Source organism: Pristis pectinata, chromosome 8, assembly GCF_009764475.1.
Source record: "Pristis pectinata isolate sPriPec2 chromosome 8, sPriPec2.1.pri, whole genome shotgun sequence".
NCBI classification, from domain to species: domain Eukaryota; kingdom Metazoa; phylum Chordata; class Chondrichthyes; order Rhinopristiformes; family Pristidae; genus Pristis; species Pristis pectinata.
Window position 1 is genome coordinate 102,874,828 of NC_067412.1, and position 16,818 is coordinate 102,891,645.

The window sequence follows — 16,818 nt, forward strand, 5'->3', positions numbered from 1 at the left end:
GGAATTGGGAAAGCCAAAAGAGGCCATGAAATGTCCTTGGTGAATAGGATTAAGAAAAATCTAAAGGCATTTTATACATTCGATGAAAACAAGAGGGTAGCTTGAGAGAGAGAGAGAGAGAGAGAGAGAGTAGAACCAATCAAAGATAAAGGAGGGAATTTACGCCTGGACCAGAGGATGTAGGTGAGATACTAAGTGAGTACTTCGCATTGGTATTCACCAAGGAGAAGGACATGGAGGATAGTGAGATCACTGTGGGGCACGCTAATAATCCACGGCATGCTGAGGTCGAGAAGCAGGAGGTGGTGTTGGGTCTTTTGTAGAACATTAAGGTGGGTAAGTACTCGGGGCCTGATGAGATTTATCTCAGTTTATTGAGAGTCAAGAAGATGATATTGCTGTGGCTTTGACAGAGTTCTTTGGATGCTTTTTTGCCACAGGCAAGGTCCCAGAGGACTGTTGTTCCTTTGTTTAAGAAGGGCAGTAGGCATAATCGAGGAAACTATTGACTGGTGAGCCTCGCATCAGTGGTAGGGAGGCTATTGGAGAGGGTTCTTAGGGGTAAGATTTACTTACATTTGGAAAAGCATAGACTTATTAGGAATAGTCAGCATGGCTTTGTGCAGGACAGGTCATGTCTTACAAACTTGATTGAGTTCTATGAGGAGTTGATGAAGATGATTCATGAGGCTAGTGCAGTGAATGTTACCTACATGGACTTTAGTAAGGCATTTAGCAAGGTTTCACATAGTAGGTTGATCCAGAAGATTAAGATGCATGGGATCCATGGTGACTTGGTGTTGTGAGACAGATTCGAAAGGTCTCGAAAGTAAAGGACTCCGAACACAGTCTGGCAAGGAAAGATTTATTTACAGCCCAGGTAGTTCAAACAAGCCAATGGCTCAGGGCCAGGTACAAAGGTGTTTACAGAGGCCAATGGTCAAGTGTGCCCTGAAGGGCAGGGGTGGAGCCAAACCTTGATTGACAGTGGTGTGTTTTCCGACTAGATGGGGTCAGTGTTGTCACGTGACAGCCACGACCCTCCACAATACACTTGGTGGATTGATACAAAAGTGGCTTGGCCATAGAAGACAGAGGGTAGTGGTGGAGGGGTGTTATTCTGGCTGGTGGTCTGTGAGCCATGATGTTCAGCAGGAATCACTGCCTGGACCTCTGTTGTTTGTGACATCGAGTCATACAGCATGGAAACGGTCCCTTTGGCACAACTCTTCAAATGATAAGTGCAATGATGCATTTTAGGAAGTTAAACCAGGGCAGGACTTCCACAGTAATTGATAGGGCCCTGGGAAATTTGGTAGAACAGAGAGATGTAGAAATACATAGTTCCCTGAAAGTGGTGACGCAGGTAGATACGGTGGTGAAGAAGGCATTTGACATGCTTGCCTTCATGGGACAGGGCAATGAGTCTAAGAGCTGGGATGTCATATTACATCTGTATTGGAAGTCGGTGAGACAGCATCTGGAACATTATGTGCATTTATGCTTGCCTTACTGTAGGTAAGATGTGACTAAGCTAGAGAGGGTGCAAAAAAAATTCACACGGATGTTAATGGTACTAGAGGGCTTGAGTTATGAGAAGAGACTGGATTAGCCGGGACTCTCTGGAGCGGAGGAGGCCGAGAGGTGACCTTAGAGGTGCATAAAATCATGATGGGGCATAGATAGATAGTTGTTTTCCCCAGAGTAGGAAAGTCTAAAACTAAGTGAAGGTTTGTGAGAGGGGAAAAATTTAAAGTGGACCCAAGGGTCAAGTTTTTTGCACAGAGAGTGGTGGGTATATGGAACGAGCTGCGGAGGAAGTAGTTTAGCAGGTATAAGATGCTGTATAACTCTGACTCTGAACTTTGAGGATGGTTGTGAAATATTGCATTAGATAAATATAGTAAAAGTGAAAGTATTATAGGGTTTAACAACACCAGGCCCAGGTAAATTATGTATCCCTCATGAGTTTGAAAGCAATGCAGCAGAGGTTTTGTGAGTTTAAATGGATGGTGGGGAAATAACAATTCTGTGGATATAAAGAAAGTCTGGAGATTAGAGGATAACTGAATGAAGAGTGCAGGCTACGGGGGATGTGTGGAGGCAGCAGATGTCAAAATTCTTAATGGAATCAGGAAATGCTGGAAGCATGTGTCAATCAGGCAGCATCTGGAAAGAGAAACAGAGTTAACATTTAAGGTCTAACACCGTTGGTCTCAGACCTGAAATATTAATTCTGTTCTCTTCCACAGATGCTGCCTGATTTGTTGAGTGTTTCCAGCATTTTCTATTCTTTCTTCAAATTTCCACCAGCTGCAGTTTTTGTTTAGATTTTCAGTGAATGTTTTGCAAAAGAGGGGAGGTGCTGATGTTGTGGGTAAGGAGGAAGTGTGTGGAATATTAGAATGGTAAGCATATTGAAAGAACTTTAAGAAGTTAACATCCTTGAAAGTGGAATAATTGCCAGGCTGGGATGAAATGTATCCCAGGTTGTTAAAAGAAGCAAGAGAGGAAATTGCTCTGACCATCAATTTTCAGTTATTGCCTGCTACAGAAGTAGTGGCAGAGGATTGAAGTACAGCTAAACTTTGTTCAAAAAGGTTAGTAAGGAAGTAATAAACTGTTTATTTACAGCTGTTAGTTTAAAGTTGCTATTGGTAAAATTATTGAATCTATTCACAGGTACTGTATAAATCTATGACTAGTGGTGTTCTACCATGTTCAGCATCTGGTCCCTTGTTTTTCATTGTTTACATTAATGAATGATAAGGAATTTGCAGATAATTTAAAAGCTGACTGTGTGGTTACCAGGAGGAAAAACTGAGGTGGTTTGAACTACTTGTAGAGGCTGGTGAATCTCTGGTATTCTCTATTGCTGAGGGCAGTGATGGCTAGATCATTGGAAGTATTTAAGCAGGAGATAATTTTTTTAAAAGGTTGAGCGCTGTGAAGAACCATAGAACCATACAGCACAAAACAGGCCCTTCAGCCCACCATGTTGTGCCGTCCATCAAACCACCCTCACACTACCTAACCCCTTCCTCCCGCATATCCCCCCATCCCACACTCCTCCATATGCCTATCCAACAAGCTCTTGAACCTGTTCAATGTATCTGCCTCCACCACCACCCCAGGCAGTGCATTCCATGCACCAACCACTCTCTGGGTGAAAAACCTCCCCCTGACATCTCCCCTGAACCTCCCACCCATAACCTTAAAGCCATTCCCTCTCGTCTTGAGCATTGGTGCCCTGGGAAGGAGGCGCTGACTGTATCTATTCCTCTCAATATTTTATATACCTCTATCATGTCTCCTCTCATCCTCCTCCTTTCCAGTGAATAAAGCCCTAGCACCTTAAGCCTCTCCTCATATTCAATACTCTCTAATCCAGGCAGCATCCTGGTAAATCTCCTCTGCACCCTCTCCAATGCCTCCACATCCTTCCTATAATGAGGCGACCAGAACTGAACACAGTACTCTAAGTGTGGCCTAACTAGAGTTTTGTAAAGCTGCATCATCACCTTGCGGCTCTTAAACTCAATCCCACGATTTATGAAAGCCAACATCCCATTGGCCTTCTTAACTGCTGTTTCCACCTGTGAGGCAACTTTCAATGAACTGTGAATATGAACCCCTAGATCCCTCTGCTCCTCCACACTGCCAAGTACCTTGCCATTCACCCAGTACTCTGCCCTGGAGTTTGTCCTTCCAAAGTGTACCACCTCACACTTCTCCGGATTGAACTCCATCTGCCACTTGTCAGCCCAGCTCTGCATCCTATCAATATCCCTCTGTAAGCTCCGACAGCCGTCCACACTATCCACAACACCGCCTATCTTAGTGTCGTCTGCAAACTTACTAACCCAGCCCTCCACCCCCTCATCTAAGTCATCTATAAATATCACAAAAAGTAGAGGTCCCAGAACCGATCCCTGCGGGGCACCACTAGTCACTGCCCTCCAATCCGAGGGCACTCCTTCCACCACAACCCTCTGCTTTCTACAGGCAAGCCAATTCCTAATCCACACAGCCAAGCTTCCTTGGATCCCTTGGCCTCTGACCTTCTGAAGAAGCCTACCATGAGGAACCTTATCAAACGCCTTACTAAAATCCATGTAAACCACGTCCACCGCACTGCCCTCATCAATCTTCCTGGTCACCTTCTCAAAGAATTCTTATCAGGCTTGTGAGGCAAGATCTTCCCTTCACAAAGCCATGCTGGCTGTCCCTAATCAGTCCATGATTCTCTAGGTGTTCATAAATCCTATCCCTTAGAATCCTTTCTAACAGCTTACCCACCACAGACGTGAGACTCACCGGTCTATAATTCCCTGGCCTATCCCTATTACCTTTTTTGAACAAGGGGACAACATTCGCAACCCTCCAATCCTCTGGCACCATCCCCGTGGACAATGAGGACTCAAAGATCCTTACCAGCGGTTCAACAATCTCCTCCCTAGCCTCTCGAAGCAGCCTGGGGAAAATTCCGTCAGGCCCTGGAGATTTATCCGTCTTGATATTACTTAACAACTTCAACACATCCTCTCTCTTGATATCTACAACCTTGAGAACATTACCCTTACCAGCACTCCCTTCCGCGTCATCAAGACCCCTCTCCTCGGTGAATACAGAAGAGAAGTATTCATTGAAAACTTCTCCCACTTCCGCCGCCTCCAGGCACATTCTCCCACCTTTGTCTTTAATCGGACCTACCTTTACCCTAGCCATCCTCCTACCCTTCATGTACGTGAAAAGGGTTTTGGGATTTTCCTTAACCCTACTAGCCAACGCCTTTTCATGTCCCCTTCTAGCCCTCCTCAGCCCTTTCTTAAGTTCCTTCCTCGCTACTCTATATTCCTCATGGGCCCTGTCTGAACCTTGCTGCTTATACCTTATGTATGCTACCTTCTTCTCCCTAACTAGTCGTTCCACCTCTCTCGTCACCCACGGTTCCTTCACCCTGCCATTCCTTCTCTGCCTCACCGGGACATATTTATCCCTAACATCCTGCATAAGATCCCTGAACATCGACCACATCTCCATGGTACATTTCCCTTCAAAAAGGACATCCTACTTTACACTCCCAAGTTCTCTCCTTATAGCCTCATAGTTCGCCCTTCCCCAATTGAAAAACCTCTTGTCCTCTCTGCACCTGTCCCTGTCCATGACAATTTTAAAGGTTATGGAGTAATGGTCACTGTCCCCCAAATGCTCACCCACCAATAGATCCTTCACCTGTCCCGGTTCATTTCCTAAAACTAGATCTAACATGGCATTCCCTCTAGTCGGCCTGTCAACATAGTGCGTCAGTAATCCCTCCTGGACACATTTAACAAATTCCGTCCCATCTAAACCTTTGGCACTAAGCAGGTTCCAGTCTATATTTGGGGAGTTGAAGTCTCCCATTATAACAACCCTGTTATTTTTGCTTCTCTCCAAACACTGCCTGCCAATCTGCTCCTCTATATCTCTACTGCTACCGGGGGGCCTATAGAATACTTCTAGTAGAGTAACTGCTCCTTTCTTGTTCCTTAATTCCACCCATATGGACTCTAGAGATGATCCTTCTACAACATCCATCCTTTGCACAGCCATAACAGTGTCCCTGACCAGTATCGCCACCCCTCCTCCTCTTCTCCCCCCTTCCCTATCCCTCTTAAAACACCGAAAACCAGGAATATTCAATATCCACTCCTGCCCTGACGTCAGCCACGTCTCAGTGATAGCCACGATATCATAGTCCCCCATACTTATCCAAGCCCTTAGTTCATCCCCCTTATTCCTGACACTTCTTGCATTTAAGTAAACACACTTCTGTCCATCTACCTTACTACTTTTATAGCCTGTATTCTGCTTCTCCTTCCCCAAATCCTCTCTACGTGTTTGATCTAACATTTCCCCATTCCCTTCTTCCTCTGACCTACTCCTCTGGTTCCCTTCCCCCTCACAAACTAGTTTAAACCCTCCCGAACCACCCTAGCAAATTTCACCGCAAGGATATTGGCCCCCTTCTAGTTCGGGTGTAACCCGTCCTCTCTGTACAGGTCCCAGCTTCCTGAGAAGAGATCCAAATGATCCAGAAATCTAAAACCCTCCCTCCTGCACCAGCTTCTCAGCCACGCATTTATCTGCCACCTCCTCCAATTCCTGCCTTCACTATCATGTGGCACTGGCAGCAATCCGGAGATTGCTACCCTTGAGGTCCTGTTCCTCAATTTTCTGCCTAGCTCCCTGAACTCACTCTTCAGGACCTCATCCCCCTTCCTACCTATGTCGTTGGTGCCAATATGGATCAGCATAGATCCACCATGATCATATTGAAATGTATAGCGGGCTTGAAGGGGCTAGGTGACCGACACCTGCTCCTATTTTCTTGAGTTCTGATGGAAACTTTTGGCATCAGATAAAAGAGATCATCTTGGTAATTAGCATAGAACAGTACAGCACAGTAAAGGGCCCTTTGGCCCACAGTGTCTGTGCTGACTATGCCAATCTAACTGATCCCATCTGCCTGCACAAGGTCTATATCCCTCTATTCCCTGCCTGTTGATGTGCCTGTCCAAGTGCATCATAAACGTTACTATCGTACCAGTTCCCACCACCTTCCCTGGCAGTGTTCCAGGCACTTCCCACACTCTGTGTGTAAAACAAAAGCTTACCTTGTAAATCTCCTTTAAACTTTCTCTCTCTTGCTTTAATCCTATGCCCTCTAGTATTTGATATTTCCACCCTGAGGAAAAGACTCTACCTACCTCAGCTATGCCTCTCATAATTTTATATTCTATCAGGTTACCCCACAGCCTCCAACGCAGTGAAGAAAACAATCCAAGTTTGTCCAACCTCTCCTTATAGCTCATACCCACTAATCCAGGCAACATCCTGGTGAACCTCTTCTGCACCCTCTCCAAAGCCTTCACATCTTTCCTTTAATGTGGTGACCAGAGCTGCACGCAATACTCCAAATGTTACCTAACCAAAATTTTATATATCTACAAGATTACTTAGCAACTTTTACACTCAGCATCCTGACTGATGAAGACAAGTATGCCATACACCTTCTTTACTTCCCTATCAACTTGTGTTGCCATTTTCAGGGAGCTACGGACTTGCACCTCAAGATTCCTCTGTACATCAATGCTCTCAGGTCCTGCCGTTTACTCTTACATTTAATCTACCAAAGTGCAATATCTCACATTTGTCTGTATTGAACTCCATCTGCCATTTCTCTGCCCACATTTTCAACTGGTCTATAGCCCACTGAATATTTGGACAACCTTCCTTGCTATCAACAACTCTACCAATTATTGTGTCGTCTCCATGGATCTCATGTGCTTTAATCTTCTGGATTAGCCTGCCCTGAGGGACCTTGTCGAAAGCTTTACTAAAAGTCCATAGTGTTCAGAGAGGGTGAAGAGGAGCTTCACCTGGACGTTGTCTGGATTGGAACATGATAGTTATTAGGGGAGACTGGACAAGCTGGGTTTGTTTTTTCCTGGAGCAAAGGACCTGAAAGAGGTATGTAAAATTATGAGGGAGTCTATTGGTGGTGCTGCATGGAGTGAGACATATATTGGCTCTGCTCCATCTAACTTTTATGTAATACCCTTTAATAAGACTTTTATAATACTGTTACAAGATTAATTTTTGATTTTTAATGGTCAAAATAAATACCAGATCCAAAGCTGTAGCAAATGGCAAGAATAATGGAGATCCTCAACCTACTTTGGAAGCTATTTCTAAACTGGATAAAAAGCTTGATCGAAGATTTTCTGATTTGGAATCACTTTTAAAGGATATGGAAGACAGACAAAATACACTCATTCAGGAACACACTAAACAGCAGCAATTAATTGATGAGCTGGATCAAGCTGGTAAAAAGAGAGATTCCAGACTGAACTCACTTGATTACGACCACACAAAGGCTGGAACAGCAAAAACAGGATTATTGATTTGGAGAGTCGCAGTCAGAGACAGAATGCAAGAACCATCGGACTTTCTGAAAATGCTGAAACTGGCAACCCTATTGAATTCTTTTCTAAACTTCTGGTCGATGTGTTTGACTCTGAAATGTTTTTTGCTCAGCCTATTCTGGATCGTGCTCATTGAGCAATAAGACAAAAGCCTTCGCCAGAGCAAAAACCACAGCCAGTAATACTGAGATTGCACTACATAAGTATGGAAGAACATTTGATACGAATTGCTTGTCGTTGTGGAATGATTCAATACAAACAGTGGAAGTTTCGTTTGGTTGAAGATTATACCCCAGAAGTTATGAAAGATAGACTGAGTTACAAACCAGTTATGTCGCGTCTCTATCAGAGGAATTACCATCCAGCGTTATTATTTCCAGCACGGCTGAGAGTTACATTACCCAATAAATCTCGTAAATGGTTTGACTCTGACAAGGATGCCGAAGATTTTCTCATGGACTAGCCTTCAATTTTAGAGGGTTAAGAAATGCATTTTCCTTTGATTTAATACTTATTTGATCTATTAAGTAATAATTAACTTTCAGATTTGACTCTTCCTAATTTTGGAGATATTTTTCTCTCTTTCGTTAACGTTCTCCTGCTTGGTTCTGGAACATGGACACCTATTATACTTAATGATTCTTTTCCTTTTTCTATTATTTCTTTTAGTTTAATAATTTTTTTAATAATAATCAAGAACTACAGAAAGTGATTGATTGCTTTTATTCTTTGAAATAATTATAAAACTATATTTTTTTAAATGTTGACTGTTAGTATCCTTTGCTTTTGTTTAAATTTTCCAACAAGTTTGCTTATAGTTCGGTAACTTTGTTTTGGGTTTTTTCGATTCTTTGTTTTGACTACAAAAGGTGATTTACATTCTTTTCAGTTTTGGAGATCTGCCACCAATGGAGTTGGGGGTATTCAAATTAGTAGATAGCTTTCTGGCTGCCTATTGGCCAGTTTTCGGGCTTTTGAGTGTGGAGGGTGGGGTTGCTTTTAGGTTAGTTTTTTTCCTCTGGACTGATGAACTACAAATATGTCTGAATTCTCGTCATATCCGGCTCCACTTTGAACTCTTTTTCCACTTCCTGTTAATGAGCCTCCTGTACAGTAAGGTTAACCCTTTACATACCATATGTTTTTAGTCTATTAAAATGGATAAGATGATTAATTTTGTTTCCTGGAATATAAACAGTGTAAATAATCCAATTAAGCACAATAAAGTCTGTAAAGTTTTTCATAGACTGAATGCTCAGATTATTTTTGTCCAGGAGACTCATGTGAGGAGGGAGGATAATCAACACTTTTTTAGATTTTGGAGGGGTCAACAGTTCCATTCTAATTCACAAGCAAAGGTGAAAGGAGTCTCTATTTTTATAGACTCCTCAGTTTCATTTGTTCATCATGAGATAATTTCAGATCTGAATGGTAGATTTTTATTAAGTACTGGCTTACTTCATAATAAAAAAGTTGTTATGGTTAATGTCTATGCACCTAATGTTGATCATCCTGAATTTTTTAAACATTTATTTGCATCTTTTCCTAATTTAAACAAATATACTTTGATTATGGGTGGATATTTCAACTGCTGTTTAAACCCTCCGATGGATAGATCTGTGTCGAATCCTGCACTTCCAAACAAATCTGCTGTCTTTATTAATTCCTTTTTAGTCGATTCCGGAATTTTAGATGTTTGGAGATTTCTACACCCATATGATAAAGAATTTTCATTTTTTTCACATGTTTATCATAATTACTCAAGGATTGATTATTTTTTTACCGATGCGAGATTAGCTCCATTTATTATTGACTGTAAATATGATGCAATTGCCATTTCTGATCATGCGCCATTGAAATTATCAATTAAATTAGCAGATGTGCCCTCTGGTGTCAGACAATGGCAATTCAATCCTTCTCTATTGCAAGATTTAGACTTTCTTCAATTTATCAAAGAACAGATTTCATTTTTCTTTTTAACTAATTTTACTGAAGAAATCTCCAGTGGGATAATATGGGATACTTTTAAAGCATATCCGCGGTCAAATTATTTCATATTCTGTGGGATTGATAAAACGAACTAATAATGAAATACGTACATTGGCTGATAAGATTAAAGAAATCGATAAAAAATATTCTGATGCTCCTAATTTGGAGCTTTATAAAAAGAGAACAGAACTTCAATTACAACATAGTTTACTATTAACATCTCCAATCGAAAATCAATTACTTAAAACCAGAAGTCAGTTTTATATACATGGTGACAAATCTGGTAGATTGCTTGCCAATCAATTGAAACCACACCCAATCACTGCAATTGTTAAGTAAGAAATATTTACAAAAATTAAAAAGGGATGGTGGCATGGCTTTGCCTAACCTTAGATTATATTACTGAGCAATTAATATCAGATATTTAATTTTTTGGGCACAAGATTTAGATGTAATTCAATGTCCCAAATGGGTATACCTTGAGTATGAATCAGTGCAAGGATTTTCATTAGTTTCTATTTTAGGAGCCTCACTCCCTTTTGCACTTACTAAATTAAGTAAACACATGACTAACCCAATAGTTAAACATACAATACGAATATGGTTTCAATTCTGTAAATTCTTTGGATTGAATAAATTTAACTTATCAAGCCCCATTCAATCTAACTTTTTCTTTCAACCATCCAGAATTGATTTAGCTTTTTCTTTATGGAAAATGAAGGGAATAACAAGTTTTCGTGATCTATTCATTGATAACTTTTTTTATCTTTTGAATAGTTGTCTAATAAATACAATTTGCCTAAATCACACTTTTTTTCGATATTTACAGATTAGAAATTTTTTAAAAGTTATGATGTCTTCTTTTCCGACTCCATATAAAACCGAAATTACAGAAAAAATTTTAGGCTTCAATCCCTATCAGAAGGGCTTGATAGCAATAATTTCTGATTTAATTATGAAAATATGTCCAGAGACACTTGATAAAATTAAGAATGAATGGGAAAGAGAACTCCAGATACTTTTACCCACAGAGACATGGAAGAAAATTCTTCAGTTAGTTAATACACCTCCAACGTGTGCCAGACACTCTTTGATACAATTTAAGGTGGTTCACAGGACCCATATGTCGAAGGACAAGTTAGCCCGTTTTTATTACCATATAAATCCTATATGTGACAGATGTAATTCGGAGGGTGGCTTCCCTGACATGTATGTTTTGGTCCTGTCCTCTTTTGGAAAAATATTGGAAAGACATTTTTAACATTATTTCAACTGTATTGAATATCGATTTACAACCTCACCCAATCACTGCAATTTTTGGGTCACCAATGATGGAATCTGGCCACCATTCTGCTGCTGCTTGTCGTATGATCGCCTTTGTTACATTAATGGCCAAGCAATCCATTTTGTTTAAATGGAAGGATCCAATACCCCCTACTACTTTTCAATGGTTCTCTCAAACTATATCATGTTTAAACTTAGAAAAAATTAGGAGTGGCACTGTTGATTCTTCGCTTAAATTTGAGGAAGTTTGGAGTCCATTTATTCAATATTTTCATATGATATAGATCCCTTTTCAATAATCTTTGAATTGAGAGGAGCGGAGCTGACGACATAATAATGCTCTTTGTTCATTGGGAAATATCAGTCCAGTTTTATTTTCTTTTGAAATTTTTTATTTTAGTTTTATTACTTACAATTTTTTTTTATTTTGTTTTTTTTATATAATAAATCTTTTTCTTTCTCCTTTTGACTTTTTTTTCATAATATATTCATTTACCAAGAAACTGTGGGGCCTAGAATATATTTTTTATTCTTTATGACTATATATGTCATGATTGTCCTCCCGATCTCTTTGTATTACGTGTATAATTTCCGATGTTATATGTATTAATCTGTATTAATTTGAAAATTAATACAAAGATTGAAAAAGAAAAAGAATATTATGAGGGGGGAGAGATAGAGAATATAGTAAAAATTCTTTTCCTCATGGTGGAGTGCTGAAGGCAAAAGGGCATAGGTTTCAGGTTAGAAGTAGGAAGTTTAGAGGAGATGTTTAGGGGATTTTTTTCAACACAGAGTAATTGGAATCTGGAATGTGCTGCCTGAGAAGTTAGTAGAGGCAGATACTCTCACAACATATAGTAAGACTCCAGATGAGGACTTGAATCACCAAGGCAAAGAAGCCTACAGATCTAACATCGGTAAATGCGATCAGTATAGGTCGGTACAACAGGCAGTATGGACATGGTGTCCGAAGGACTTGTTTCTATGCTGTGAGACTTCAATTCCATTGATTTGCAACCAGCAATTGTTTGTCATGCCATTTATAATTCACCCATATTTGCATCTTTAACAAGTTTAATATCCTGTTCCATTTACTGAATGCTAAAGCTTCTATTTGTCAACCAATGTGCTGTCCAGACTGGTAAAAGTCATTGAACAGAAATGTTAACACCATTGCTCTTTTCCATTGTTTCCAAATCATTTCTATCATTTCTGACAGTGTGGCTAAATTACTTTCTGTATCCTTGAATTAATACTTGACTGTGGCTAGCCCTTTTTGATTGTGATCTATTTTCCAAGTAAGAAGATGAAAAACACAGTTGCAGTGGTATTTGTACTTGAGGTTTTGCCATCTTCATTGTTAATGTTGTGGCAACTCGTATCCTTCACTCGTTTCCACCTGTATTCAGTAAACATTAGTCATTATATTCCAAGAGAGAAAACATCATCAAGCTGTACCAGTCTATTAGTCATGTACAGTAGGAAGCTGTAAGTAATTATCAGTCATGTTTTGCGGTTCTGTTTCATTCACTGGGTCTAAATCTAGGAACTTTCAGGCCAGCAGTATAATGAGGAGGTGCTTTCAGTAGACAGTGGTTCAAGGAGGCAGTACACACCATCCTCTCGATGAGTACCCACGTGTTGACAATTAATTTTTGGAAAGTATTTAAAGCAAAACTGAGCATTAAAGCTGTAAACTGGCATTACATTGAAATTAGCTGTATCATTGTATTTTATAATATGTACATTTTTTATAAAAATAGGTCAATCCAACAACAGAGTGTGCTGATGCATTGCTGAAGATGACATATTGTCCACACTGCCGTGGGTTATCTGCAGTTAAACCATGTAACAACTACTGCCTCAATGTCATGAAAGGTTGCTTGGCCAATCAGGCAGATCTGGACATAGAGTGGAACAATTTTATTGGTGAGTTTTTTTTTCCACAGTCAACAAATAATGTTATAAATGGTTGTTAGAGTCATAGAGTTATACAGCACGGAAACAAGCCATTCAGCCCAACCCAACCACACCAACCAAGATGCCTACCTGAGCTAGTCCCATTTCCTGCATTTGGCCCGTGTCGCTCCAAACCTTTCCTATTCATGTACCTGCCCAAATACCTTTTTAAATGTTGTAATTGTGCCTGTCTCTGCAGATTCCTCTGGTAGCTCTTTCTAAAAACCCACCGTCCTCTGTGTGGAAAAACTTGCCCTGCAGGTCCCTTTTAAATCTTTCCCCTCTCACCTGTTTTAGAATCCCCTAGCCCAGGGAAAAAGGCTGTGGCAGTCTATCTTCACAAGATCGCAAGACAAGGGAGCAGAAGTAGGCCATTCGGCCCATCAAGTCTGCTCCAAAGAAAAGAAAGGGAAAAAGAGAAATGTGAAATGGGGGAATGTCCATGAGAAGAAAAACAAAGAAAAAAAGTTTTTGATTTTATAAACCTCTGTAAGGTCATCCCTCAGCGCTTCAGGGAAAACAGTCCCAGCCTATCCAGTCTCTTGTAACTGAAGCCCTTCAGACCCAGCAACATCCTTGTGAATCTTTTCTGCACCCTCTCGTTTACTCACATCCTTCCTTTAGTAAGGCAATGAGAACTGCACACATTGTTCCCGATGCTGTCTCACTAATGTCCTACACAGCTGTAAGATGACATCCCAAGCCCTTGTACTCAATGCCCATCCGATGAGGCAAGCACGGCAAACACCTTCTTCACCACCTTGTCTACCTGTGTTGTTACTTTCAAGGAACTATGTACATGTACGCCTCGGTCCTTCTGTTCTACAACGCTCCCCAGGGCCCTGCTATTCACTGTGTGTGTTCTCAGTTGATCTAGATCCTGTTGTAACCTTTGACAACCTTCTTCACTGTCCTCTAGACCACCAATTTTGGTGTCATCTGCAAACTTATTAATCATGCTAAGTACATTCCCATTCAAACCATTAATATGTATGACAAAGGACAGTGGACCCAGCACTGATGCCTGTGGCACACCACTGGTCACAGGCCTCCAATCTGGAAAATAATCCCTCCACTACCTTCCACCAAGCCAGTTTTGTATCCAGTTGGCTCACCTTGGATCCCATGTGATCTAACCTTCCAGACCAGTATGGGACTTGGTCAAAAACTTGCAAAAGTCCATGTAGACAACATTTACTACCCTGCCCTTGTCGATCCTCTTGGTTACCTCTTCAAAAAATCAATCAAATTTGTGAGATACAATTTCCCACACACAAAGCCATGCTGACTGTCCCTAATCAGTCCTTGCCTTTCCAAATGCTGGTAGATCCTATCAGAATCCCGCCAGTAACTTTCCCAGCATTGATGTTAGACTCACCGGCCTTTAGTTCCCCAGCATGTCCTTGCAGCTCTTCTTAATAAAGGCATAACATTAGCCACCTTCAGTCCTCCAGTACCTCGCCTGTAGCCAAGGATGATATGAACATCTCTGCCAAGGGCCCTTACAGTTTCTTCCCATAATGTCCAAGGTTACACTTGGTCAGGCCCCTAGGATTTATCCACCATATTGTTATTTAGCCTGAAGCTGAATTTTGTTAATCTTCTATTTGTAGGTTTCATTGGAACTGGTGTTTTTTTTTGCACTTTTATTTCCCATTTGCAAGCAATACATGTAAGGTTATATGTGATACAAAGCTAATCATTGCAATGTAGAAATCTGGAGGAGCTTGTGCTGATAGTTGGGAGGAGAAAGGGGCCCATTGATAAGGAGTTCTAGTTCGTGCATAGAATCAATTAAATTTATGGCACTGAAGGAGTCCGTTTAGCCCCTCATATCCACTAAAAGCTACTGAGATTAGTAATACTGTTTTTCCTTTAGCTCTTGGTTCACGAACTTGTAAGCTATGTCATTGCCAGTGTTTAAAAGTAAGGCTGTCAATTAATCTGTGCTCAGTATGCACAACTCAAGGAAACTTAATGCATTTATTTATGAATATGTCAATCAACTGTATTGGGGCAAAACAAGTTTCAAAAAGGCAAATGCACGGTGAATCTAGAGAGGATATTTCTTATCGTGGAGTATTCTCGAACTCGAGGTCACTGTTTTAAAAGTATGTTCACCCTTTTAAGACAGATGAGGTGAAATTCTTTTCACTTAGAGCTGTGAGTCTTTGAAACTGTTCCTCGAAGGGTGGTGGAAGTAGTCTTTGAATGTTTTTAAAGCAGAAGTAGATAGATACTTGATAAGCAAAGTGATGAAAAGTTACTTGAGGGAAATGGGACGGAAGAGTTGTGGTTACAATCAGATGAGCCATGATCTTACTGAATTATGGAGCAGACGAGAAGCTGAGTGGCCACTTACTCCTAAATTGTATGTTCATATCTAGAGGGTGCAGAGGCTACTTAAGGCTCTTCCACACCCCATAAAACTAGGGGAATTGTGTGGACCACGGTAGAAACTTCAAGGAGGATGAGCAAACTGTCCACGTGGGACAGGAGACCATTCAAGAAGGGGAAGTGAAAAGGAATGGAGTAATAAAGTACAGCATAGTTAGGGTTATAGATGACTGTCCTTTGCAGCTGTAAACATGAAGGCCATGTTGTATCCCCAGTGCAAGGATTAAGGATATCTCCTTGGGGTTAGAGAGGAACTTGAATGGGGAATGAAAGATCCTGTTGTTGTCAACATGGGAACCGACTACATAGATAGGACTGCAGGACTATGAACAGCTAAAGTCCAAATTATAAAGCAGAACTATGATAGTCTTTGGATTGCTAACTGTGCCATGTGGAAATTGGCATAAGGCTGAAAAAATGGAATGTTATATGCCTGGCATAAACATTGGCATGGGAGAAAACAATTTCAATTCATGGGGGCACTGGTATCAGTATTAGTGAAAGAGGGAGCTGTACTACAGGGACGGTCTTCACTTGAAATGGTCTGGGACCAAATGGATAACTAGGGCTGTAGTGAAGGGTTTAAAATTAGTAATTGGGATGGTTCTGGAAAATTGATTTATTATTGTCACATGTACTGAGGTACAGTGAAAAACTTGTCTTGCATACTGTCCATACAGATCATTTAATTACAACAGTGCATTGAGATAGTACAAGGTAAAACAATAACAGATTGTAGAACAAAGTGTAACAGTTACAGAATAAGTGCATTGCAGGTAGACAGTAAGAACCATAGAACCATACAGCACAAAACAGGCCCTTCGGCCCACCATGTTGTGCCGTCCATTAAACCACCCTCACACTAACCCTTTCCTCCCGCATATCCCTCCATCTCACATTCCTCCATGTGCCTATCCAACAAACTCTTGAACCTGTCCAATGTATCTGCCTCCACCACCACCCCAGGCAGTGCATTCCATGCACCAACCACTCTCTGGGTGAAAAACCTCCCCCTGACATCTCCCCTGAACCTCCCACCCATAACCTTAAAGCCATGCCCTCTCGTCTTCAGCATTGGTGCCCTGGGAAGGAGGCACTGGCTGTCTACTCTATCTATTCCTCTCAATATTTTATATACCTCTATCATGTCTCCTCTCATCCTCCTCCTTTCCGGTGAATAAAGCCCTAGCACCTTAAGCCTGTGCTCATCCTGGTA

At 41.0% G+C, this 16,818-nt stretch overlaps 1 protein-coding gene across 1 annotated transcript in view; it reads left to right on the forward strand.

Annotated features, from left to right (window-relative positions):
• gpc4 (glypican 4) overlaps positions 1 to 16,818 on the forward strand; it is a 158,445-nt gene that overhangs the window by 85,927 nt on the left and 55,700 nt on the right. The window contains exon 4 of the mRNA XM_052022547.1: positions 13,010 to 13,175. Coding sequence (XP_051878507.1) covers positions 13,010 to 13,175 — 166 coding nt within the window. The remainder of the gene's footprint in view (positions 1 to 13,009; positions 13,176 to 16,818) is intronic.